This window comes from Tachysurus vachellii, chromosome 4 (assembly GCF_030014155.1).
Source record: "Tachysurus vachellii isolate PV-2020 chromosome 4, HZAU_Pvac_v1, whole genome shotgun sequence".
In the NCBI taxonomy this organism is placed as follows: Eukaryota; Metazoa; Chordata; class Actinopteri; order Siluriformes; family Bagridae; genus Tachysurus; species Tachysurus vachellii.
The window spans coordinates 26,039,932-26,066,505 of NC_083463.1; the positions used below are offsets into that span (position 1 = coordinate 26,039,932).

Consider the following 26,574-nt stretch of genomic DNA (forward strand, 5'->3'; position numbering starts at 1 on the left):
TTCAACACTTTTTACTTCACGCACAGTATCCATAGCGACAGAAGTCTCGAAGAGGATGAATACATTAATGAACTTTGTTTAAACAGACCATAAGTGTTCTTATTATTTACAATGTCAGATGGAGACATACAGCACATTTCTCACATATTTATTGTGTGTTTAACAAAGTAGGTGCTGTTTATTTAAAAAGGAAAAAAGGACAATGAACCACTTTTTATAATTTGCCTTCACTTTCTAATGGAGGAAAAAGTGACTGGACATGTTCTGCACTGTCAGACATTTTGACAATCTTTAATGGCCCTTTAACATATGCAGGAATTTATGAACAGTTCAGACAGAGTAAGTTTAACACAGAAAAACAGCATATACGCCATCATTCTTCAGGAGCTGGGGAATCATAACCCAGACGACTAGCCGAGGGGAAATGAGCCCAGAAGGTTCTGGCCAGCTCATCGATTTTATCATAGCCAGCATGATTGCGCAGCTCTTCGATCCAGCCGAAAAAGTCAGAGGAGGTCAGAGCCCAGTTTGGTACATCCCGCTTTTCTCTGGACTCTTCTAAGAACCAATCAAACAGTTAAACACTAAATTAGAAATGATTAAAAGAATGAACACAACTTAACTTGTTGTATTTCTGAAATCTCTATAGAAAAATATGTTACTATATTATGCTGGTGCTGATATTGAGTTTATATAATTGAATAAACTTTATCATCTTTAGCTTTTGTTTTAATGGATATTCAAGAGTAGTAAGCAGAATATTAAATGAAAGCCAGTTAGAATTGTGGCGAGTTAATCAGAAAACTAATCTCATTTTTATTAGGTGAGTCATTAGGTTATAGTATTTATTCTTGACCATTATGGACATTAGATCTTATGAATCTCTTATGAATATTGTGCTGATCAATCAATGTCTACGCAAAATATATTGAGTGAATGGGTCCGGAATGAGTCCGGACAGCTGAGTCACTGGCTATTTTCAAGCGGCGGTTGAAGACCTACTTATTCAGGAAACACTTCATCTAGCACTTCTTTCCTTATCTTTTGAATTAAAAAAAAAAAAAAACACAACCTTTGACACTTTCATTGTAACTTTGAACAAATGTTTTAAACTCATGGTATCTTAAGTATGTAACCTAGTGAACCAACATTAATGTATTCAATGTTAGAGATTTAAGCACTTATGTACATCGCTCTGGATAAGGGCGTCTGCCAAAGGCTGTAAATGTAAATGTAAATGTAAATGAATGCCCACCTTGGCTCTCTTCAGCACCTGCAATGGAGATTTAAAGCAGAGTGAGTAAAGCTTCAAATTGCAGTTAGAGTTGTTTAAGGTCAGATAAAAACACATTACTCTGTTAGTTAGGTTGTTGATAATAGAATTTTGGTCAAATTGGTCATGTTATTTTTACTGTGTTAAAATGTACAACGTTGCTGATCTACATAAATAATTACAACACAAAGTGCTTACAATTAGCTGTGTTCAGTACAGAAGCCAAACTATCCTCCGCCATGTTGGAGGTTTAGAGATAACATAGAACTTTATTAATACTGAAGGAAATTCTTTTGAGGGTTTTCTGTGGTGTTGCTGTCACCAGTGTTACAGCCTGTGCTATTTCCAAATAGAATGTGAATACAGAATTTGAACGTTTTTCTGGACTATATTTTGAAAATGGAAAGAAAGGGATATTCAGTGTGATACAATTGCAAAGACTTTGAACTATCATGGCTGAACTGGACTCCACCTCCCACAGTGAACAATCACTCTCTCATTCACAGTCACAGTACTTCTGATTTAACACACACACACACACACACACACACACACACACACACACACACACACACACACACTTAAGCCCTCTCACACCCACTGTCACACACACTTACTCACATGACACACACACTCACACACTGAAGAATACATTCAGTTTACCTTGTGTTCTGACTATACGGTACCAAGACTTTGTTTATGTTTCTGGGTTTCTGGGTGTAGTTTCTGTCTGAACTAAATATTCCTGTTTGACAACTGCCTGAACTATGCCTATTTCACTGTTTTTAGGTCTGCCTAGTGCTTTTGAATTGTTTGCTACTTCTTCATAAAACTGCTCCCTCCTGCATTTGCATCTGTCTCAGCCTCCATCTCATGACACTGTCTGATACAACTGCTGTGCATAACAGTTCCACTGCAAAATGATGTAACATAGTGAAATAATGAACAGAAATCTTAAAATGCCCAGTATAGGTTTAATGAATATAACTTTATCAGTGATATCAGGCATAATATCCCTACTGTAGTAACAGTGGTGATCATGTATGTTTATAATGATCTGATGGTCAGTGCAGAGATAATGAAAACATAGAAATACATGTGCCATGGCTGTAGCGTCCTAGTGTGGGGGGAAAACCTTCTGTGAATACCCTCTCATCCGGTGTAAAAAGGGCTAATCTCTCTTCTCCTTTCTTCTCTTCTGCATGTCATATCTACCCACATGCTCCCTGCTGCACGAGCGGAAAAAGCCACAACATCTTCCAGCACACCGTACTATTACCAAGTGAGGTTTTATTGCTTTGTTTTTTATCTTACACTATCTCTCATCTTCATCATCATAATCATCATCATCCAGTATTTTAGGAGCAGAAAAAAGCAGAGTGAATGAGAAACTCACTCTTGCTTTTCTAGATTATTTAATCTAAAACTCTCTTTACCAAAATACAAGAATGAGACAACTACCACAGAAATAAAAAAAAGCACAAAGATGATTTGAACAACCTCATCTTAATCGATGATCAATCAATGATTGATCATCTTAATCGATGATCAGTGAGGTAACAATTTCCCATAAAAATAGAATACAAGATAAGCCTGAGGAGTGCAGTAAATACAGAAGAAATGTCTTTCCCGTTCTTGCAGATGAACTGGCACTGACTATTCTATCAAACAGCTAACCTGCTAACCTAATAAGCTTTATTATTTAAATAATAATAATAATAAAAAAAATGTAGCTGGTTTCTTACCTGACAGGCAGAAGAGCCCGAGCACAAGCACACACATGGCTAGCGAGAAGCGAGCCATGGTCTCTTTTCTGAAAAGAAAGGGCTTCTTGATGACAATTTCTTTTCCTTCGGTTAAATGAATTAAATATTAGCCATACACAGCAAGCAGAAAATTATGTGACATACATGCTTCTAAAATGCTGCTGTGTCCAGATACATTTTCCCCCAATTATTAAATATTATGTCAATTTTCTTCATTACATCAATATTAATAGAAAGATTTGTATTATAGAAAACCAATCAATAAATGAAATGAAACCCGGTGAGCTTCATATATAGTAATATTCTAACCAGCAAAGAAACAAAGCAATAGTATTAATTGCATCTGTGTGTGAGATTACCTGCAGCACCTTATTCCACTCCTGTAGCTCTTGGTGTGTTTCTGGAGATGTTTCAGTTCTTTAAGCCAAGTCGCTGACAGAGAGCAGATTGAGGGCTGGAATGCTCTGTTTGTATTTCACATGTCCTCTCTATATGTAGTACCTCCAGAAACAGCAAATACTCAAGAATCTTGATGTTTAAAAATGTCTTTGACCCAGTAAACCATTAAATATTAGTGAAAATATGTTTTCTTCTATTAGTCTCCAACTTTCACAGGTTTTCATTCATCAGCTATAACATTTAAGCCACTGACAGGTGAGTGAGTAATGTTAATCATCTCAACTAGTTCTTGAAGTTGGTGTGATGGAAGGAGGACAAACGGGCAAGTGTAAGGATCTGAGCCTCTTTGTCAGCGCGTCTCCAACACAGCATGTCTTGTGTGGTGTTTACATTGTGCAGTGGTTAGTATCTACCAAAAGTGGCTCAAGGAAGAACAACCAGTGACCCAGAGACAGGGTTATGATCACCCAAGGCTCACTGATGCATGTGGAGAGTGAAGACTAGCCCGTCTGATCCGAACCTACAGAAGAGCTGCTGTAGCACAAACTGCTGAAAAAGTTCATGCTGACTATGATAGTAAGGTGTCAGAACACACAGTGCATTGTAGTTTGCTGTGCATGAAGCTGTGTAGGTTAAACCGGTCAGAGAGACCATGCTGACTTCTGTACACCACCAAAAACATCTACAATGAGCATGTGAGCATCAGATCTGGAGCATGGAGCAATGGAAGAAGGTGGCCTGGTCTGATGTATCACGTTTTCTTTTACATCATGTGGACGGCCGGGTGTGTGAGCGTCACTTTCCTGGGGAAGAGCTGGCACTAGGATGCACTATGGGAAGAAGGCAAGCCAGTGGAGGTAGTGTGATGTTCTGGGTAATGTTCGGCTGGGAAACTTTGGGTCCTGACATTCATGTGGATGTTACTTTGACACGTAGCAGCTACCTAAACATTGTTGCAGACCAAGTTCACTCCTTCATGGCAACAGTGTTCACTAATGTCAGTGGTCTCTTTCAGCAGGATGATGTTCACTCTGCAAAATCTGTTCAGGAACGGTTTGAGGAACATGACAAACAGTCCAGGGTGTTGACTTGGCCTCCACATTCCCCAGATCTCAGTGTGATTGAGTGTTTATGGGATGTGCTGGAAACACAAATCCATGGAGCTTCCACTTCATAACTTACAAGATTTAAAGGATCTGCTGTTAATGTCTTGGTGTCAGATACCACAGAACAACTTCAGAGCTCTTCTGGAGTCCAAGGCTCGAGGGGTCAGAGCTGTTGTAGCAGCACAAGGTGGATCAATGCAGTGAATTCCATGTCAACATTTTGTAAAGTTTTCTTTGAAAGAAAAATCTAAATCTAGAGGGTTTTGCAGTTTCTCTGTAACCTGCACTGGGTTTTTTTTGAGAAAAAAAAAGAGGCTGCTGAGGGAGTAACCGATTAGATCTGTTCTAAAGGCAAGATTAAACCTGTTTGTCTTTGGCAAACTGCTGAGCTAGTAGAGGGAAAAAAACACTTGGACGCATGATGGTAAAGATAACTGTTAAAGGCACCATCACACCATCCAGTTATTGTCCTATAACCGCATGCCCCAACAGGTTTTATTGTTTAGTTGAGCCATCTATAAGCTTCAGAAATCATCTGAAGCCATTCAAATCAACACATCTCCACTGTAAGATATCAGTCCTTCCATTGATTAGTTTCACTTTTGGACTTTTATGGCTATTGATATCCATCTTGTGGATACTACAGAGCTTTTAAACTTTTAATAATACCTTAAAATACTGTAACAGCAGTCTGACATTGTACATTTAGTCTGATTACAACTGATCTGGGACATTGCTACATAATCCAACATGCAGTTTTACAGATTACTAAGTTTTGTTTGGTTTGTAATATTCCTGTTAGAAACTTGTATTTTCTAGTTTTTTAAATAAATTGTTAATCATAGTCAGTAATCACACTACAATACAGCCGCCCTGATTCAAAACAGTGACTAGCAAACTAGCAAAATGAATCTTTATGCTCCTGTTAGATAAGACACAAAAAAAGATCTTGCACACTGAAACAAATCCCTTGTGTCTGCACACACTTGGCAAATAAAGCTGATTCTGATGTTATTGATTGCTATTGAACTATTCCTTACATTAAAAGAACTAACAATTTCCACTGACCCATTACTCACACATTATTGACTGTCCAGTGTCATCCAAATGAGGATGAGGTTCTCTTCTGAGTCTGTCACCTCATTGTAACCCAAATAATGATGAGGTTCTGTCAAGGTTTCTTCCTCATATCTTCTCAAGGAGTTTTTCCTTGTCACCGTCGCCTCCATCTTGCTCATTAGGAATAAATGTTAGAGACAAATAGAAAGATTTCTAGATTTCTATAAAGCTGTTTGAGACAATGTGAGTTGTTAAAAGCTCTATACAAATGAATTGAATTAAAAATAGCAATGACATCCTGTGTGAACAAACTGGTATCTTAATCTCTTAACCCTAATCATTCATTGTGAAATCATCATTTTTTAAGTCTCTCAATAAAAAATCTCTTTTTCAGACAGTACAATTTGGATTAAAGCATGATGAGCTCTGTGTCAGTACTATAAGATTCCTGACAAACAAATCCTGTACATAAAGCTTTAAAAACAACAATAATAAGACCCCACACTAGTCAAGGGGAGATTAGTGGTGGATCAAATCGTGTAAATACTGTACAATAAACGATAAACTAGTTGTAGGTCAGCGACTGTCATTTTCTAAACATGAGCCAGAGCAGCTTCTGTAGCATATCCTTTATTGTCGTATTGTTGCCAGTCATATGCTTTTACACTCTGAGGACACCTTACCATCACACCCATATGTGTGTCTTCCTCAAACTGTTTCCACAAAGTTGGATGTACACAATTGTTTAGAAGGCTTTCTCGTCCATCAGCATCCAACCTCAGTAATGATCTTTTGGTTGAAGGAGCAGAAATCCGCACATCCAGACTCTTAAGGCATGGTTAAGTATTGAATTGTACATCAACACCACTGGCTTCAACAACAAGCAGGAGCGAGATCTTTTCAGCTATGAATTATTAAAGACACATGCATTGTTCTGTAACATATCCTTGCAACATTTAAAAATAATCATTAAACGTTTAAAAGTCGTTAAGACTCAAACATGGGAGTCTTTATAAAATCACTTAACAAGTAAACTACCGTAAGCTACAAAGATAAGAAGCTACTTACAGTTCTAGCTGACTGAGAGATCGTCTGCCTTTTTTTTTTTAAAGCTTTCAAAAGGATTTCAAAAAATTTATCATTTCCAGAGTGACACTTTAGTAGCATCGATGTGATGCATTGTGGGATTTTTAGTGAGCACATGTTTCGGCACTTGAAGGAGTTTGGAACTACTTTGGAGATTTTGTGAAGTGACAAACTGCTTAAAAAAAAAGAAACAACAAAAAGACATTGTTTTGAAAATGAATGGAAAGTGAAATCGTTTTTCTCTTTTTTTTTTACTTAGTTAAATTTTGGAACTAAATTTGAGATTAAATCCTGGTCTACAAGTAAAGGTTATGCAAAATGTTGGCCAATGAACTGACTAAACATGCTGAAATATATTAGAGGATTATTTCTTAGATTCTTAGATGGAGATGGAGCTGCCAGGTAAGAGGTGAAGAGGAAGGACAAAGAGGAGATATACTGTATGGATGTGTTAAATGAGGACATGAAGGTAATTGGTGTGAGAGTATAGAGTATGCCGAGGACAGAGTTAGGTGGAAACAGATGATCTCATTCTCCATACGTTAACCGATGAATAACAAACGTCTGAGACATTTTTAACATTATTTTGCAAAATGTTTAATTAAACAAATGTATTTCCAACATATTGGACATTGGTACAGTGCTTAGTAAATTCCTCCTATATGCACCGAAGTTTAAATAGACACAGATTTAAATAAAAATGCTCTTACATTCAGACAAATACTTTTAAAAAGCTGGGAAATTAAACAGGCTGTACAGAATAAGCTCTCTTGTACTTATACGAGATACCCATAAGGATATAGTATAACTCGGACTTGTGGTTAGTTCTGGGTTGGAATAATGTAGATTATTAAACTTAACGAGTGCGTGGCACATTTGGCTGAGTGTTTGACATTCATCACATCTCAAACAGTCCTCCCTTGTGTGAATCCATGCATCTCTGTGTGTGTGTGTGTGTGTGTGTGTCCATCCAGCAGGGGGCAGTCAGTACCTGTATGTCACAAATTGGCTTTTTTTTGGCAACGTGTAGATAAATAGTCCTGTAACTCCTTTGACACACACTGCCATGTAAAGTCTAAAAATATTCCCTATTGTATCGACAAATTGTATTATAAAAAAAACAATTAAATTAAATGGCTACTTCTTGTGAACTTAAGTATAAGCTGTGTAAAATCTTAACTGAAACTTCAGTAACAAAAGTGTGTATCACTTATTATCTCTCAGCAGATTTCTTACCAGGTATTGGCATGTCAAGAACAGGATATATGAAGAAGAAGTAAACAGGAAATGACAACGATTCAAAAATAAGGGACGACATCACTGCCCGTCTGCTTGTGTTGGCACGCTGTTGCCCACTTGCTGGCGAGAACTGACCACCAAGTAGACCAGTAAGGATGCTTGGCTCAGAGTGAGGTCTATTTAGGTTGTCAAGGCTCATTTTTGGCTGGAAGGTCACTGCAGGGGTTTGACAAGGTAGAGCTTGTCTCCGTGCTCACTGGTAAAAATGGGGGCTTTCTTGTAGTGCTCCACGAGCTCGTCCAAAGTGTTGAAACGCCGCTGGCCGATGCAGTACATGCCCTCGCTGCACTGTACCTTGAAGTGCTTGTTCTTGCCTGATGCCTTCAAGGAGATGGAGTAATCGTTTGGCTAAAGGAAGACACACAAACACTGCGCCTTGAACATCACTGAAAAAATATATCGAAAATATAGAAAGCAAAGATTTCCAATTTGTTCCCTTTTTCTTTATAGTTTTGCTCTCTCTGTATGTTTTGTTCCTCACATAAACTCTGCGTGGGTTACTGAGAAAAGATGAGTATGTGATTATATCAAATATTAAAAGCAACAAGTTCTACTTGAGCTGATCAATAGCGCCTTCTATTATAATCTTAGCAAAGTATAAGGATATTTTATGAGCACAGACATTTATTGGTAAAAAAAGAATAGTTTCGTTTTGATCCTTTCTTCAATATTGTGAAAAAAGTCAAAATTTACTCTGGTAAGAAAATAAGTGCAGTAACAAAACAACCTGCATATTCAAAGAATATTAAGCTCTAATCTCCCGCTTACTCACAGAGGACTCGCTGTCACGCACTAAGAAGTCTCCCTCGGCTCCCTTCTCGTTTAGTGTGCATTCAGCCTGGTGCCGCGTCACGCTACCGTAGTACCACTTCTTCCCTGCGAATCTGCCTGAGCGTGCGGGGCCTGGATGCTGCAAAGAATGGGCCGTGAAACTGCTGGCCCCTCCTTCCTGTGCCAGCCCATCTTTCAGTACCGTCACATAGTTTTTGGGCACGAGGCCCACTTGGCCTTGACTGTTTTTACACCTCCACCACTCGGGGTCATTCTCTGGCTTCTCCAACACATCCATGATTTCTCCTTTTTCAAAATTCAGCTCTTCCTCCGTAGCTGAGCTGAAGGGGTAAAGCGTCTGCACCTTGTGCAACGATCGTGAGCAATGCTTGTCACCTGTACCCGCATCTTCCTCCTCCTCCTCCTCATCTTCCTCCTCCTCCTGGACATAGTTGGAGGGGAACCAGCCGGCTCGGCCGTCACTGCAGCGGCCGCGCCACCAGCCGTCGCTGCATTTCTCCAACACCAGAAGGCGAGCGCCCTTTGCCAGGCTCAGTTCATCCTCACGTTCTGCGGCATACGCAAACTTGGCCACTGCCGCTGTGTGCTGCTCGTAGATGTGCTCCGCTCCTGCACCAACGCCGTTCGCTGGACACTCGGCCTCCGTGCTTGGCTTCCGCTTAGTCCTACCCAGACCTGCAATCATAATCCTTTCATAAGTCCATGTTACAAAACAAAATAGAAGCACATTATGTTATAGATGTAAAAATGGGTGGAACATTTATCTGTGGAATTGGATTTAATTCTTTAAATATAGTTTTGTCCCTTTTGTTGTTTTAGATTCATACAAATCATTAAACATTAAAATTTCACCATAAGAAGGGTTTCCTATAACACTGTGTCCATTAAAAGTGTGTTTTTTTTAATCTACATTAGGACTTTGGGTAAAAAACAAATATTTTAACAAGTATCTTATCTTAGAAAAAGAAAATTCATGAGCAGTAATGAGAAAAGCTGAAAAAGTTACTGTGTAACTCACATACCAGCACTTTGCACTGTCAGTCTCCCATAAACAAGCGCACACCATGACAAGCTCTATTTTTAACCAGTAGATGAATATACACCTGACATTCTGTCTGCAGTTAGATGCTTCTGTAAAATGTAGCAAGGCATAAGGAGGTTTTCTCTCGTTCACACACACACACAAGTAATCCATGTTTTTTATGTGCATGCGTCTACACACATCTCTCATCCAACTAACCACAACAGCAATCCTCCATTGAGTTACAACAGTTACCGCTCTCTCATTTGTGTAATACACCTGGGTTTATAGCAGCGCATAAAGGTCATATATTGTATTTTAATAAGAAGGAGAACGATAAGTAATATCACCTTCGTGAATTTGACTCTTGTGTAAAGGTTTTCTTGTAACATCACATAGTTAAAGGAAAAAGTCATTCCATTTGACATCGCAAAGATTTTACTCATCATTGGTCACTGACTTTTGGGCTCATTATTGACTTATAATTGACTAATCACGCGACTAATGATTTACCTCTGATGATTAATCACTGACTGATCACTGGCTTCGTTATTAACCTATAATTGACTGACCAATGACTGCTCTTTGATTATCGGCTGATTACTGACTCATTCATTCATTCATTCATTTTCTACCGCTTATCCGAACTACCTCGGGTCACGGGGAGCCTGTGCCTATCTCAGGCGTCATCGGGCATCAAGGCAGGATACACCCTGGACGGAGTGCCAACCCATCACAGGGCACACACACCCTCTCATTCACTCACGCAATCACACACTACGGACAATTTTCCAGAGATGCCAATCAACCTACCATGCATATCTTTGGACCGGGGGGGGAAACCGGAGTACCCGGAGGAAACCCCCGAGGCACGGGGAGAACATGCAATTACTGATTCATCTGATCATTATTCACTGACCAATATTTAACTGCTCACTAATTATGATAGGTAGGGTTGGTAGGTAAGTAGGTAGGTAGGTGGTACAGGTATATAGCAACAATATGCATTTTAACATTTACCAGAAGTGCAAATAGTGCAAAAAATGTGCAAAGGAACAAGTGCAGATATAAATATTTAAATATATGTACAACAATAAAGGATGTAAGGACACAGGTTTCATCCAGTTTATTCTAGATAACTAGGATGTTGATTCAAGATGGCAGCACACTATAAGATGCAGCCGTGGTTAGTTCCAACCAGGAATAAACAGATTGTAATGAGGTTATTAGGAATGACATGTCGTTTACTATTTCCCTTTTACGGTTCCCTTGACTAACATTATTTAATGCTGTAATTAACATAAAAATCCTTGTACATCAACACTGCACTAGCAAGTGACAATCGTAGCAACTGTTCTTTTTTTAAACCAGATATTCTACAGTTGCAGTAACCAATATTCTTACTGTCGGTTAGTAAAACGTATCCCTCAGTCCTTCAGACTGTCCTGTTTTGACAAGCCTGTTATCACAACATCCTCAGCCTCCTTCTTCTTGGGTAAAGAGTTTGAACCTGATGTGGTCTTCAACTGTTTTAGCTCCTTCACCTCACGGTTTGGCATAATCGACATTTTGAGATGTTCTTCTGCTCAGCATGGTGGTAAAATGTGTACTTTTTAAGTTACTTTAGCCTTCATCACTCATCAACTAGGTCTTTACACCCACAGAACTGCTTTGTGTTTCTATGGACCATTCTGTATAAACTCTACAGAGTGTATATAAACTCTATATTGTGTTTTTTCGATATAATCTCAGATCAGCAGTTTCTTCACTTCTATTCTCTACCCTGTCTGGTACTTACAATCATGCCACATTCAGAGACACCAAGATCCCCCTTTTCTCCCATTAGGATATTTTATGTGGACATTACCCAAAGCTCTTGATCTGCATCTGCAGGACTGTTTGATTAGTAAACTGCATGAATAAACAGGTGTATAAGGTGTTCCTAATAAACTGGCCTGTGAGCGTATATATACGTTGTTATAAATGGTATGTGTGTATATGGAACGGAGAGAATTCATATTTCAAGGCATTCGCTTCAGCATCATTTATCTGACATCAGGTGTCAATATACAGTAGCATTGTCCATGTGTTTGGATAAATGAATCTTTTACTTAGATTCAGGACGTTTTCTGTCTTTTATTACGTGATCCTGAGAAATCCAAATCTTGTTAAACCACTGACTTTAAAAGTGAACTAACACAATGGAATGAACACAATAACTCTGACTGACAGTAATTCTGTTTCAGCTCAGTCTAAGCCTCATCATTTCAGCTGTGGTTTGTATTTGTTCTGTCCTTTTTTTTCTGGCTTTGAAGGGATAAATAACTGATCGATGCTGTCCTTTATCCTTCTCTGATAAAAAAAACGGTTTCATTGAAATACCGGGCATGAGACAGAATTTTGTTGAGTGAAACATTGAGATAGAAAATCCTGTGATGAGATGAATTTAGCTTCTGTATCACAATAATTCAGTTTAACGTTCATTATGAGTTCTATCTCTTCTTACACACTAGGTGGCAGCATCAGAGGTTGTAGCATAAACAAAGACTACAACGTCTGTGGTGACTGTGAACCTAACTGTCTCTAAGCATGATTAATTATTAATCCAAAAAGGTTAAGCTAATCAGAAGGAAGTGTTTTAATGGCACATGACCTGGAATGACTGTGATGTGAAACGTCAGATTAAAGTGCTGAGATCTAGGCACAATCTACAGACAAATAATCTTTCCATATTGATAATGTTGCCACAAAATACATGTCTAACATAATAAAAACGATTAGAATCACACGTGGCTTACAATACGGTGTATTAATACTGCAGTCGTCATTTCATAACAATTTTAAATGAGTTTATTTGTCAACAAGGTGAAGCTTGTAGGTCACATACTGTCACCTTGATGTACGTCTCATGCCTATTTGATACGAAACAAATTCAGACAGAATTATAATTGTAATTAAAATATTGTTTTGAATGTAAATTTGTACATAAAACTGTATCAGAACTGTTTTGTGTACAACCAGAGACTGGAACTCTCTGGAAGTCTCTACTGTTTAATTAGTATAAAAAGAAAATCTGATTATATACTACACAAACTTTGCCACATTATCATAACGCATAAATATTTATAACCTTGTTTTTGTCTTTGTGATGCACTGATTCAATATTTTCCTAAAAACAGGAGGAATAGAGACCCCACCTGAGGCCCTGTGCATCTGTTGTGTTTTGGACTCAGGACTCTCGCTCTGTGGTTCCACACAAGCAAACTGAACAGATGACACTCAGAGGGAGACAGAAGCTCTTTTTTCCCCTTCTTTATTTTTCTCAGCAAGGTTATAATTTGGTTTTAACCTGGACCTTTTTTCTAGATATAGTGATTTCGGTGATTTTAAATCCAAACGATATGACAACGTACTGGTGTGGTTATCAGGGAAGGTTAGTTATTTAAACCTGACGTGAGATGAACATGTGACACAAACAGTTCTAACTTCAGGCAGTGATGAGTAATCAAGATCAGTCGTGAAAACACGGCAGAAGTTGACTCATGACTCACTTAGCTAGGTCAGAACAAATCCCGGAAGCGTGAACACTGTTAAAACAATCAGGTGAACATAAGGCACTGTCTGATTATCATACTGGCAGCAGAAAGGTTTTCATGTTACTTAAGATATCGTTCCGAGGAGACACAAGAGGCCGACTGACTCACTGCTGGACACACAACTGTGTGCAAGTTAAGTCTGTGTACAACTTTATAAACTAGTAAGATGTCATTAGAACACACGTTTTAAAAAAGTGTCATAAGTGTTGAAGAAGCAGCCTTTATTTCATCACATATGCATTACAGCACAGTGAAAATCTTTCTTCACGTATCCTCACAACACTCCTGGAGCAGCGAGGGCTAGGGGACTCGCTCAAGGGCCCAACAGCGGCAGCTTGCCAGTGGTGGGGCTTGAACCCTGATTCTCAGATCAACAACCCAGAGCCTTAACCGCTTGAACTACCACTGCCCTAGGTTAACAGATAGAAACGTGGCCAGACATAAGGCAGGACTAAGCTTGGAGGCTTGGATATCAACATATGATTTTGAGGTTACTGTATAATTTCAGATCTACAAAAACCATCATCAAAATCATTTGGGTATGATTACTTTCTAAATCTGCTTTAGTTATGTAAAATGGTTATGTAAAAGGCACTAAGGATAGGTTTATTTTTCCAGGAGGAATCTTTTAGAATGGCGCTCATGTCTTTTTTTAAATGAAGATATTGCAATCTGACTTCAGCATAATTGGAACTATTCAAGATTAAAAGATTAAAGAAAATATTCAAGGTTAAAGGACATCTGAACATCTAAGAGAGAGAGTGTGTGATAGAGTGTGAGAGAGAGTGCGAGAGAGAGAAAGAGAGTGAAAGGATGAGAGAGAGATAGAGTGCGAGTGCGAGAGTGAGAGCGAGTGCAAGAGTGAGCACACTTTCAGAAACGTGTGCCTAATACCATTTATATCTGTAAAATCAAAGAACTGAAAGACTCAACTTGACCTTTCTTTCCTGTTTCAGATTATTTAATAAAAAATACTACTACATAAACTACTTTAACCTCCTGAGACCCGTATGCTACTGTTGTGTACATTACAATTTCTACTGACTGTTTCTCTTAATTCATAGCTGATAACTATAAATGTAATCAGTGTTTTCAAGGAAGCAGTTTTGCAAAAGAATTAAACCTAACAGTCCTCATATAAGGTTGGTACAATAAATATATAGACAATGAAGTGTGAGAAAATGTTATGTCCTCATATGAGGACATTTGGGTCTCAAGAGGTTAATAGTTTATTTTTTTTAGTTGACAGAGAAAGTGAGTGTCTTTTGAGGGAGTTAACAGGGAGGTTAACAGAACATTTAAGCTGTAGTCTGGATGTTTACTGCGGATGTGTTCAGGAATAAAAGTGTGGTTGTGTTTAGTCAACATTCTCAATAAAGTCAAATAAATCAATGTTTATCATTTTGATAAATTGTAATCTATTAATAATGTATTTTATGCTCTGCAACAACTCTGGATGCTGTAGTTGTATTAAATATATAGTTTTTAAAAGTAAATTAAGCCATTTTGAGGTTTGTTCCACAACCTCGATGGATTTTAGACACTTCATTCATTTTGAGATTCAAATGTAGTTTTTTTTAAACCATAATTTCAAATTATTTTAAGGTAGTGGATAGAAACACAAAAAGTCTTTTGCAAGTGCACAGACAAAGTAGGATTTTGATTACAAAAATTGTCTTACTGTCTAAATACTTATGTACCTGACTGTCTATGTTTTTAAAGCATTTAACTTTAAGCTTATTGAAAAAAAAAAAAGAATTTGATTTAAAGTCAGTTAATGCGATTGGATTTAAAGTGTATGTAAATAAAATTTCACAGTTCATATTCAAATCAGCGGAGCTTGGTCAGCATCCAAGCTTCATATCTCTACAGGTCTCTGCATGACTCTGTTCACATTTATCTTCCTTTTCCTGTCTGATGCATCGCTTCCAACACTGATTTATTGTCTCTGTCCAGAGCAGCCAAGATTGTAGACCTGAGGCTACTGATCCAAAGGAAGAGAAAATGATGAAACCAGTTTATTTGGCACTGTAATGTGATTGTGAGTATATGTACATGTTCACTGAGTCTGCTGCTATATCTAGTGCTAAAACAGTCACTGAGTATTTAGCACCAATGCAGGGTTCCTACAGGTTTCTTCAAGTTAAATTCAAGTCTTTTTAAGACCTTTTTAAGACCATTTATATAAAAAATTAATACCTATTTCACGTCCCTACCAGCAAAGAAAAGCAAAATCCTTGAACTTGTGTTCATTTATTTTTCAAATGTGGAATGGGTAAAAGATAAGCCAAGCAGTGTGAAAAATAAAAACATTTCAGTAGGCCACAAGAAAGTTTGCCGAACAATGTTAAGTTGTTTTTTAACATGAGCTAGCTACTTATTCCATGCTGGGAATATGGGGAACTGAGAGACCCCTGAACAATAAACATCGAAAATCAGAACTCAACAATAAATTAAATTAAATTAAGAAACACAGTTGGTGTGGACCCAAAAGCTGTGTGCAGATCCACTCTAGTTGCGGCCATAGCTGGAGGGTAGTGTTAATTTCGTCACCTATTTTTAATTTAGTCTTAGTCTTTTGCCAAATGTCCTTGTTAGTTTTAGTCATATTTAGTCATTCACATTTCTTTTTTGTTAGTCTTAGTTTTAGTCAACTAAAAGTCTCGTCATTTTAATCTAGTTTTAGTCAGAAGAAAACTCAAGGTATCTTAGTCAAGTTTTAGTCGAATAAAAGTCTTTTAATTTTAGTCTAGTTTTAGTCAAAAAATTGTGTATATATATATATATATATATATATATATATATATATATATATATATATATATATATATAAAAATTACCGACTTAATGCAAGTTATACATGGTATTGCACACACCATTATTGATGATATTTGGAGCAATATTACATGTAATTGCTAAACTTGATTCCCTTGCATAATACATTTGTTTTTAAGCCTAATTATTCATTTTGATTATGATGTGATTGTGACAGAGGTGTGGGAAGAGGTTTCAGGTTGGGGGTGCTGAGTTTTTTCTGTCACCACTTTTGAATAAGAAACAATATTAAGGTTATAAAACTTGTCAAAACTCCGCGAATCACAAAAGTATCAGTGAGAGGTTGAGAACACACGTTTAAACAGTGCATACACTCGAACTTGACTGCACATCACATTTTTTACTTTATTGATACTGCTTTTAATTGTAATGCAAAGACCGGTCATCGGGACATAAGCTGTCATGTACAATAAAAGAGCCTGTGCAGCGACAGGAAATATAATTTAACACAAAAAGCCTGACTAGACCTAGGCTGGACTTGCGCTCAGGAGTTTTTTATTTATTTTAATTATTTATTTATTTGAGTGGCATGTGGACGAATTCTTTCTACACACACACTATTTTATTTCTTGATAACAGACCGCTGCGAACTATAACACACCGTTGCCATGAAAAACAGAGCATTGCCATGGACACATAGGATTCTAACCGTTTCTACCCATTGTTTTCTTTAGCGGAAACAATACAATTGTTTTTAAATCAATAAACTCCTTTTTAAATCATCATTTTGTGTCAAATTATTGATTTATTTGGTAGGTAGCAATATAATAAGCGGGATCTGCTTCGCGGACCTGTAACTTGAGCAACAGCGCGAAGCCGCGAACTCGTTGTGAATATTTTAAAGGCGTAACAGCTGATGAAAAAGGAGAGACAATTGTAGACGAAAATGAAGAGAGATTTTATCTTAGTTTTTATTTTATACAAAACATTTACGTCTCGTCTTTTTTCGTCAACAATAATGCATGTTAATTTAGTCTTAGTCAGCGTTTTTGGACAGTGGTGCAGTCTTGTCATCGTCTCGTCTTAGTCATGAAAAAAGGTTGTTGACGAACATATTTCGTCTCGTCTCGTCTGACGAAATTAATACTACTGGAGGGTCTGCAGCGCTAGCAGCAAGCTGGCTAACATTAGCTCCTGTCGCCACTTCAGGCACATTAGCAGATAGCTGGCTAACATTAGTTGGTTGAAACACGCAGGCGATGGAAGGAGTTTGTTTTTGTCCATTGAGAGCGTTAATGTGCTTGGACGACTTGGCATGAGACTCAACTGCCTTCATTCCCATTGCACCTAGCTGAATCCGTTTTTTGCATATGGTGCAAAACGCCTCAAAAACGTTGTTGTCCACTGGTTTTAACCAATGACGAAAAGAGTTTTTATCCAGCCAGGCTTCATTAAATTTACATTTCCCCATAACCTCAGAATGAAATTGGTAGCTAGCTAACGTAAAAACAAACTTTAAAAATATAACTGCGTGCGTCAGTCAACCTTTCCTGTGGAATGCTGAGATTTTCATTGATTTCTCACGTTTCTCCTTTGCTTGTTATGTTGTGTTGTGTTGTAGTCTATGGCTGTGGTGTCGTAGCGCGTGATCTTCTTTACTGAAGGCATCGCGTGTTCGCAGTATTTTGTACGGTGACCCGGGCCTGCGTTGCGTTCTCAATTATTGGTTCCGCCACTCTTTTATACTACGTCATTTAATCAAAATAATCGTGGTTGACAAATGAAACTTTTGAGGAAAATTACAATATGGAGAAGTTACTTGCAGCACAATTTTTAAGACCCAGACATCAAAATTCAAGACTTTTTAAAGACTTTTTAAGGTATTATTTCCAAATTAATAAATTCAATGCTTTTAAGACTTTTTAAGACCCCGCGGGAAGCCTGCAATGAATGGCCACACGGTCGATGCTGGAGGTTTCTACATTATGGCACAACAAGACGTCACTGTGGTTTTTACAGACGTTCAGCAAAATACAAGCATTCTTTTAACAACAAAACATGTTCTTCACTCAAGTGAATCCTTGTGCTGTTATTGCTTTTGTGGGTTAAAGGCCATGCTGAAGGGCCCAGCATTGGCAGCTTGGTTGTCTTGGGATTTGAACTTATATCCTTCTGTATCAGTCTTCCAACAGGGGACGTGGTGGCCTAGTGGTCAAGGTGACTTCCAATCGGAAGGTGGTCAGTTTGAATCTGCTGCCACAGCTGGGCCCGTGAGCCCTCAATTGCTCAGCTGTATAAAATGAGATTTTAAATAAATAAATAATAAATAAATAAATAAATAACGGTCAGTCACTCTGGATAAGGGCATCTGCCAAAAAAATGAAAAAAAAAAAAAATTAATAAATCTTAGCCATTGAGCTGCCACTCCTATTCACCTTATTAAACTATTATTTGGCATTTATTGTGATTCATTGGACATTAAGTTAGATGTCATTAGACTTTGTTAAAGGTGTATCTAGATAGCATACTGAAGCCTGGACTAAAGCTTCATGTTTACACATCGGAGGACTATCTCTTGGTTGTGTCACATGCTAGACAGAGAATCTCAGCAGTACTTCAGCTCTCCCTAGTCCAACAAAATCCCATCAGGTAAAAGCCAGACAGAAATCTGACACAAAACCGGATATTTTTAATCTAGAATTTTTTCTGCATTATGTAGACTAATCCCAGCTTTTCGGACAGCTTTGTAATACCAAGACTTGTGCTATTATTCAGTCGTAAAAAAAAAAAAAAAATCATCATTCAATCGATCGACTGCTCTGTGTGATTAAATGAGCTCAGTAATTCATTTTACTTTACAATAAAAAAGTCTTTAGTTTCTCTTTAATTAGTTTAGCCTCCTACACACCCTTTGTTCTAAACGGTCCTTCAAGGGCAACACTGCACTGATTCTTCAGAGATGCATTTCATGAAGGCTTCATTAAGCAAGATCATGACAAATAATGACCGGTAATTAAAAACCAACAACAATTGCTGTGCAGGTAATTGAGCAATCAATAAAGCTTACCCAGAGTGTCCTTGAGGTTCTTCACCAGCGAGCCCTTCTTCAGGCTGTTTTTTCTCTCCACATAGTTAGATGGCACGTAGCCTGTGCGGTTGGCAACGTTGCGGACGCGCCACCACGTTTTCGAGTCGTCTAGCAGCCAGAGGCGCTCGTTCTTCCGGATGTCAAGTTCCTGCTCCTGCTGTGCCGAGTAGTCCCACTTTGCAATCACAATCACCTCCTCTGACATCTTTCATGGAGTCACGCTGAAGATGGAAGAAGTATGGTTAATTCCAGGAAACAGTACATAGAAAAGCCATTAGCATGTACACTATGATCTCTAAACAAGAATATGAACTGCTAGACAGCCCACGAGCACCTGTGTCCTTGGCCACCAAACCTAAAGAGCCCTAAAGAGAGTTTGTCATCTATTACCCCTGCAAGCCTGGGTAATTGGCCATGGATGAGCAGTGACACAGATTCGGGAATCGTGACAGCTTGAGGTAAGCGTTTTCTGCCTGGGAAAGGGCAGATACCACTTGCTTAGTTACATACACACATAACACCATAGTATAGTCTACAATTACATGCCTAAAACTAACATCTCATTTATTAAACTTTTTTTCTGGTTCCACTTAAACCTTGTAAACAAACAGTTGAGATAGCTTTGGATGTAAAAAAAAAAAAAAAAAAAAAAAAAAAAAAGGGATCCATGGCCAGAAAAAGAGAAACTGAAAGAGAAAGCAGAATGTGATGGAGAGAGAGGGAGAGAGAGAGAGAGAGAGAGAGAGAGAGAGTAAGCAACAGATGAACCAAATGCCTCTGACAAGAGCTGGCTGATTGAGACGAGGCAATGGAGTGTGATGGGGCCGTGCCACACTTCCTGCCTCAGGGATTCTTACTCACACTGCTACCCAATTGCACTGACAAGAGCCATACGCAAAGTGAGCACTGGGGAGTACAGGAACAGCGGTCACTGCAGGGTCTCCTGCACAGAACATGGCCACTTTGCAGCCCCGCTCTCCTTCCCTCTCTCCCATCATCCCTCTGTGTCTGTCTCGCTCTCTTCCAGTTGGCCCAGCACAGCTGATAATCTGCCAGTCACTGAGCATCACGCCAATGCTGAAGCAGGCTGGCAGGATTATGAAGATTTGAGTGACATCCGTCAAAGACTTCATAACTTCATGCCACTTCTAAAATAAGCAAATCAGTATTTTAACTTTAGTTTTTTTAACTTTTTACTTTAGTGGGCAGGAAGTGGGCCAGGAAACACTCACACTGTGGTACTGAACCCAAGACTGTAGGAGGTGGTTTCGATTGCACTGGAACGATTCCTGTAAATGTGAACTCATACTTGTTTCTGCACTTATTCAGGAAGTAAATAAACTGTGTTTTAGCTGATACTGACATCATTAGCTGATAATGACATCATTAGTTTCCTCAACACCCGTATAGCATGAGTGATGGGAATGCTGAGGAACGCAGATGAGGTGATGTGCCTTACTGTGCAAAATAGCACCAAAATAATAAGGTGTTCTCTATGCATGTTAATTTGCACTGGGGTTTGACAGAATAAGTGAAACAATCACACTTGAAATTACACCACAGCAAAAATGCTCTCCACCTCAGAGATCGAATCCCAACAACGCCACAGCCGCACGTGGACAAAGAAGCAAAGCTTGCTGCGCTTTCTGGATGTGAGGTATGATGTTCATTTCTCCACTGTGACACTAGATAAATATAGGCATCGCTGAGCTCTTATATCTGGCAGAGGGTAGATAGAATGTGTGTGAGTGTGTGAAGCATCGTGCACAGAAGCACAAGCTGATCGATTCAAAGACTTGTGTACTGAAGTGACAAAACTTCTGTCTCGAAGACTAACTGCTCATTTGAGATCATGCTCATTTTCAACCTGACCAGCTCCAGCTGTCATATAAACTAATATTATAAAATAATATCTTCTGACAGACTAGGAAGATGAAATATGTATAGAAATGTGCAACACAGAGAAGCGGTTAAGGTTTGGAAAACTCTGACTCGTTCAAGCAGGGACATCAGTGCTATGACTGCATATATATATACACTAATGAATAATAACAACAGTCACAGAAAAACCCAAGTTATGTTATGAGGCCAGTTAGTGCAGCTCTAACAGTAAGTGCCACCCCAATGCCGAGTGCTTAGCTAATAATAGCTATACTTAAGTTAAGGGCAGTGAATCATTTCTGACATGATTCACTCTTCGAGATGAGCATCCGAGACTACGTTTCACTCCAGACTGAAATTGCCCTGAAACTTTTCTATTTAGGCTGATGTGCACCATTCACATTAAAAGCTGCTGAAAATACAGAGGAAATGGCTTCAGCTTCATGTCTATTTGCAGTAATGGTGGTGCTTACAACAAACAAACTTTTGTTTGAGGCGCTTTTCCAGAACCAGTATCTCGCTCTGATTGCCATGCTTTCTAAATATAGCACATGCCATTAGACAGCTGTAATGACAAGTCATTAGCTTTTTCATTGTCTACTGCTGACAAAAAAAAAAAGTAGTTTCTGTGATATCGATACAGTTTGCAAAATGATTTACAAATAAAAAAATGTGATTAAATAAATACATAAATTTGACATAAATATTTTCCTGTAAGGCTAAAGAGATGATATCTAAACAAAGGGCATCGTGAGGACCAAGAATCTGTATGTCATGACTAGAGATCATCTCCCACCATTGGGGAGTGAACAAGTAAAGAATCCAATAGCAAAACAATCAAGAGATAAAAAGGTATACGTGGAGTTGCAGAGATTGACATCTTATATGGGAGATGCCATTTCAGGACAACCTGAGCCATGACACTCCATAAAACCAAGAGTGGCAGGAAAAAATCTATTACTGAAAGTTCACAGTTGAAATAAAATCTCAACAAAAGCCATCAGGGATGTGGGAGCTTAGTGTTTAAGGTGCCGGACTACTGTTCGGCTGGTTTTAAGTTCAGATGCACCAGGGCTGCCGAGCTGCAACGAACTGCACTGCATATAAATGTGCTACATTTGGCTGATGCTTCTGATCACCCCGAGTACACCATCCCCATGAGGAAGTACAGTGGTGGTGTGAAGATGCAAGTGAAAATTCATCAAAATCAGTAAAACGAAAAAGCACGGTGGTGGCAGCATCAGCAGGGACTGGTCAGCAGGGTCTGGTTCAGGTGACGATGGAAAGTTGGATGTAGTCAAATCTCCATTATGTTCAAGAATTATTTAAAGAAACACTACAGCATCCTTGTCCTCCTCCACCTCAGTCTCATTACTGCTCAACAAGCATTTTTCATGGGAACCATCTCTGACCTTGTTCTTTAAAGGCAGATGTTTCAGTTTAGTTCACAGCCACCCATAATCACCCCTGCAGCTGGAAAACAGGATCGGACTGAGGGCACGAGAGAGCAATTTTGTTTCCGCAAATAAGAATCCCACGACATTCAGCCAGCTTGTGCTGTTAAGCATAGATTAAGCCCACATGAAAGCATATCTAAGAAATTATCCTCTCAAACTAAGCCTTTTTCCTTCATCTTTACGTCCCTTCTTTTTGCACCTAATCCAATGGGATACAGTGGAGAACGATGCTGTGAGCCAATAAAAAACAGATTTTTCGGCAATAAAAAATGGAAAAAAAATGGAGCTAGGAGTGAAAATGGATTTGAAAAAATTGTTTTTCTAACTGCTCCTTTTTACAAGATGTGCATCGTGAACCACTGCGTGTTTGAAAGCCTCTTTGAGAAAGAGAAAGAGCTCATTAAGAGTCTGTCAGATATAAGCATGAGAAGATCTGTATGATATAATAACCAGGACTCACTAATCCTCCTTATCCTCATTGTTCTCAAGTGAAAATGAATACCTTCATCAGTCTTTCTGTGTTTGAGTTGAAAGAATGAATAAGCTGAATGAAAGGAGAACCGAATTATGTCTTTTTGATTCGTTTTGTTTTAGCAAGCCAGAAGAACTGAAGAGAGACTGAAGAGAATTAATGCCTTTATTTTTTCTTATCATTTTATAAAAAAAACGTAGACAGTTGTACTTGGGTGTATACTTAAAATTCTCCTTCTTTATATTTGCTTAAACAACCTTTAATAAATACACGCTTCAAATTGTCACTGTGCAGCAATTTATAAACCAATAATTCAGTATATTGAGGCCATTAGTTTTGGAAACAGTTTGTAGTTACTTAGCAGACAAATAAACAATCAGGAAAACAGTCCTTCCAAAAAGAAAAGTGCAGATGGAACACGATGCTCTATATGATCATACACGTTAGATTAAATGCCAGCTGCAACATAAGTGTTTATGAACTCTTTTTACAAGAGGACAAAAAAAATCGGTGTCTGTATAGTTGTGTTCATATTCAGGGTTGAATTTCTTTCCAATGTGCTGCTTAATGGCTCATATGAATGTAGACATCCCAGGCTATAAGAATTTGTAATCTTTCAAAAGATTTGATTTTATCTAGCCTATTAGAGCTATATATTCATAGAAAAAGTTCTTGTTCATAATAATCTAAAATTTAAAGATGTTTTTTTATCAACCACTAAAATGGAAAAGGGAAAATCATCTAGTATTGAACAGCAGTGTCTTGACCCATTTTATATCACACTTGCTGTGAGAAAATAATTCATTTGTTTATACTGGATGAAATGAAGTGCCATAAGTTTATCTAAAGGCTAGGGTACGGGTAAAAACTGTTAACGCACTCATTCTTAATAGGATATTCCCTCTATAGCAGTAGCTCATACACAGGTTTTAATCTAAGAGTAATAATAAACTATGTTGTTAAGAAAAACGTATAATCATTGATGTGGTGAAGTTTTCTTTTAGGTGATGTTTATGTACTGTAAGGAGTCTCAGTACTTCCCGGCAAAAGAAAGTCTTCAGGACAGAATTTCTTAGTAAAATTGTTTCCTGCGTTCTTGTCTTTTTTTTGAAAGAGAGAGAAAGAGAGAGAGAGAGAGAGAGAATGGAAATAAGGGTGAGGTATTGACTGTTTATTGTTTGCTCATAACTTAATTAAAAACAGGAACATAATTTTTCACATACGTTCCACAACAGTAAATTCTGCTATAAGCTGTCAATGAACCTGACATGACATTTACTGATAAATGAAAATTACAATAGTCCGAAAAATCAGTGTGGTATACATACAACGACGTGCTGGATCACATACCAACATGGTTCCTCAGACATTAGCTACTACTCTTTAGCCTAGTCATTAGTCATCAGGTATCTGGGCCACTGAAACAAGCGGACTAATTAGTCGTGATTGGTCACGTCTGGCTTGATCATTAAAGAAAATGGTTAGAGATATATAGTAACAATGTGAATTGTTAAAAGCACTACACAAATAAACTGAATTAGTCCTCTTACTGGTCCTGTAGTCTTGCTAAAAATAGCACAGTTAGTCCATCCGTGAGCATAATGCAGTTTAGTTCGATTACTGTTTGCTAGCCAACATTAGTCAGAGGTAGTGTGGGATTTTTGTATCAGTTATTTGTTCAGTGCTTTATTCTACAGTGCATAACCCTGACCGAATATTACGTAATAATGAATATCATTTCATTATTCATTATAGCGCAATTTTAGCATCATAATTCAACATCTTTTTGAGCAAGTCCAGTAGCAAGTATTGGGGCTAATTCGTTATGTGATCAGACCTGTGTAACACTGCATTTACACAAGTACTGAGTTTTAAATGCACCTATTGCAAACTGTTACCCAAATAAAAATGTAAACACTTACGTTTAGGAGTACCTTACGAATGTGTGTTTGTGTGTGTGTGTGTGTGTGTGTGTGTGTGTTGGTTTGAGAGAGACAAATGAGGTTCAGACCCAGTCTCAATATTAGTGGTGTCAGTTTTCAGTACTGAGAGCCAGACTGAGCCATGTGACTCGAGCCCCTTGTGACCCAGTTGCTGGGAAAGGCTTAACCCGAAGGCAACGAGAGTGAGAGGGCAAGGATGAGGGAGTGAGAAAAAGAAATAAGGGGGGGTGGGGGTGGAGGGAGATTGGGGGGCAACATGGGGAGAAAGATGCAACACACAGGAAGTTAGAGTAATGAACCATCTGATACTGAGAAAGTGACAGAGGAAGAAGGGAGAAGTGAAGGAACGAGTGAAGTGTCACACAACTGACATCTTGACTTTGCCAAAGCCTGTTGTTTGTCAAATTCTAAATATATTTGATTCTTCACCCCCCTGTTTCATAAAGCAGGTCCAAAACACTACCAACAATTTCAGTATGAAATATTCAAGAGAATATTTAGTACCAGTGCTGTTATAGTCATCAAAAAGAGTCCTGTTTTTTATATCATAAGGACTGGCTTCCTCTTTGGCTACATGAGATGTGTTTGGAAAGGACATAGTAGAAACAGAATTAAATCTTATAGCTATAATTCCATGTTACGGTAAGCTAGCACATGTAACATAACAATAAAGTTTCCGTTTGAACTTTGTTGGATCCGTTATGAAATAAAAGCAGAAAAGCATGATTTAAAATTGTTTTACATCACAAAACCCTGAAATTTTAGCAGGGGTGTGTACATTTTTGACAGTCATTAGAAAAAAAAGAAAGTACAACCTGCTTCAGTTTTATGCTTTTATTTATCAGGGCCTTAATATCTATTGTGCGATCCTCAGAAACACCTAGAAACAAAAAATAATCTCTGACGACAAAAAAAAAAAAAAAAAAAAAAAAAAACCACATAAAAAAAGCATATTTAGAAATCAGGTAGAGAAAAACTAAAGTTCACCCATTATAATCCACAATAAATAATAGCTTAAGTAGCAGTCATGTGTGCACAATATTAAAGAAGTGAGCAGAAAGTATGAGGATCTCTATTAAAGCAGAGCTTTTAGTGTTCTGCAGCATTCATGTGTGTGTTTACATCATGTCAAGTAAGGACATCAGCCTTGACATCACCCCAGAGAAGCAAAGATTGCTGCTCATCAATCTGTGCAGGGTTATAAGGCCACCTAAAAACAACCAGTCTACAGTGAGTGAGTGTTTACAAATGAAGAGCATTCAAGACGGCTAATCTTCCCTGCATTGGGTAACTCAGGTTTGCAGAATTGCATCTGAACAAATCACTAAAACCCTGGAACAATATCCTTTAGACTAATTAGACCTGGGTAGAGAAGTTTGTTCAGTGCCATGTTTGTTGTGATACACTTTGTTTGGTTTATACCAAACACCTCATACATGGTGGTAGATTCAGGCTTATTTTGCATCCACAGGACCTGGGAATCTTAGTCATTGAGACAACAATGATCCCCACAGGACACTGATACCAAAAACACTAGGAAATTAACATCTGTATGACTGAA

At 38.2% G+C, this 26,574-nt stretch overlaps 2 protein-coding genes across 4 annotated transcripts in view; both read right to left on the reverse strand.

The window, feature by feature from the left end:
• Window positions 1-275: 275 nt before the first annotated feature.
• otos2 (otospiralin 2) lies at window positions 276-3,422 on the reverse strand. Of its 2 annotated transcripts, XM_060867168.1 has the most exons (4): window positions 3,399-3,422; window positions 3,019-3,086; window positions 1,256-1,273; window positions 276-558 (listed from the first exon to the last, which is right to left on the reverse strand). In XM_060867168.1, exons 2-4 carry the CDS (start codon window positions 3,074-3,076, stop codon window positions 374-376), a joined length of 261 nt encoding a protein of 86 aa, XP_060723151.1. In that variant the 5' UTR covers window positions 3,077-3,086; window positions 3,399-3,422; the 3' UTR covers window positions 276-373. The 2 variants fall into 2 exon arrangements, with proteins under 2 accessions (XP_060723151.1, XP_060723150.1); XM_060867167.1 differs by lacking the exon at window positions 3,399-3,422 and having other exon boundaries at window positions 3,019-3,114.
• A 3,839-nt stretch (window positions 3,423-7,261) lies between these two features.
• Window positions 7,262-26,574, reverse strand: part of nck2b (NCK adaptor protein 2b) — a 37,489-nt gene continuing 18,176 nt past the window's right edge. For both annotated transcript variants that reach the window (XM_060868603.1, XM_060868604.1), the window contains exons 2-4: window positions 19,240-19,481; window positions 8,761-9,455; window positions 7,262-8,336 (exon numbers count right to left, since the gene is read on the reverse strand). In XM_060868603.1, coding sequence (XP_060724586.1) covers window positions 8,142-8,336; window positions 8,761-9,455; window positions 19,240-19,465 — 1,116 coding nt within the window. In that variant the 5' untranslated portion in view covers window positions 19,466-19,481 and the 3' untranslated portion in view covers window positions 7,262-8,141. The remainder of the gene's footprint in view (window positions 8,337-8,760; window positions 9,456-19,239; window positions 19,482-26,574) is intronic.

What these genes read in the sequence shown, in the direction of transcription:
- otos2 (XM_060867168.1), bottom strand. Translation starts at nt 3,076, where the DNA reads ATGGCTCGCTTCTCGCTAGCCATGTGTGTGCTTGTGCTCGGGCTCTTC.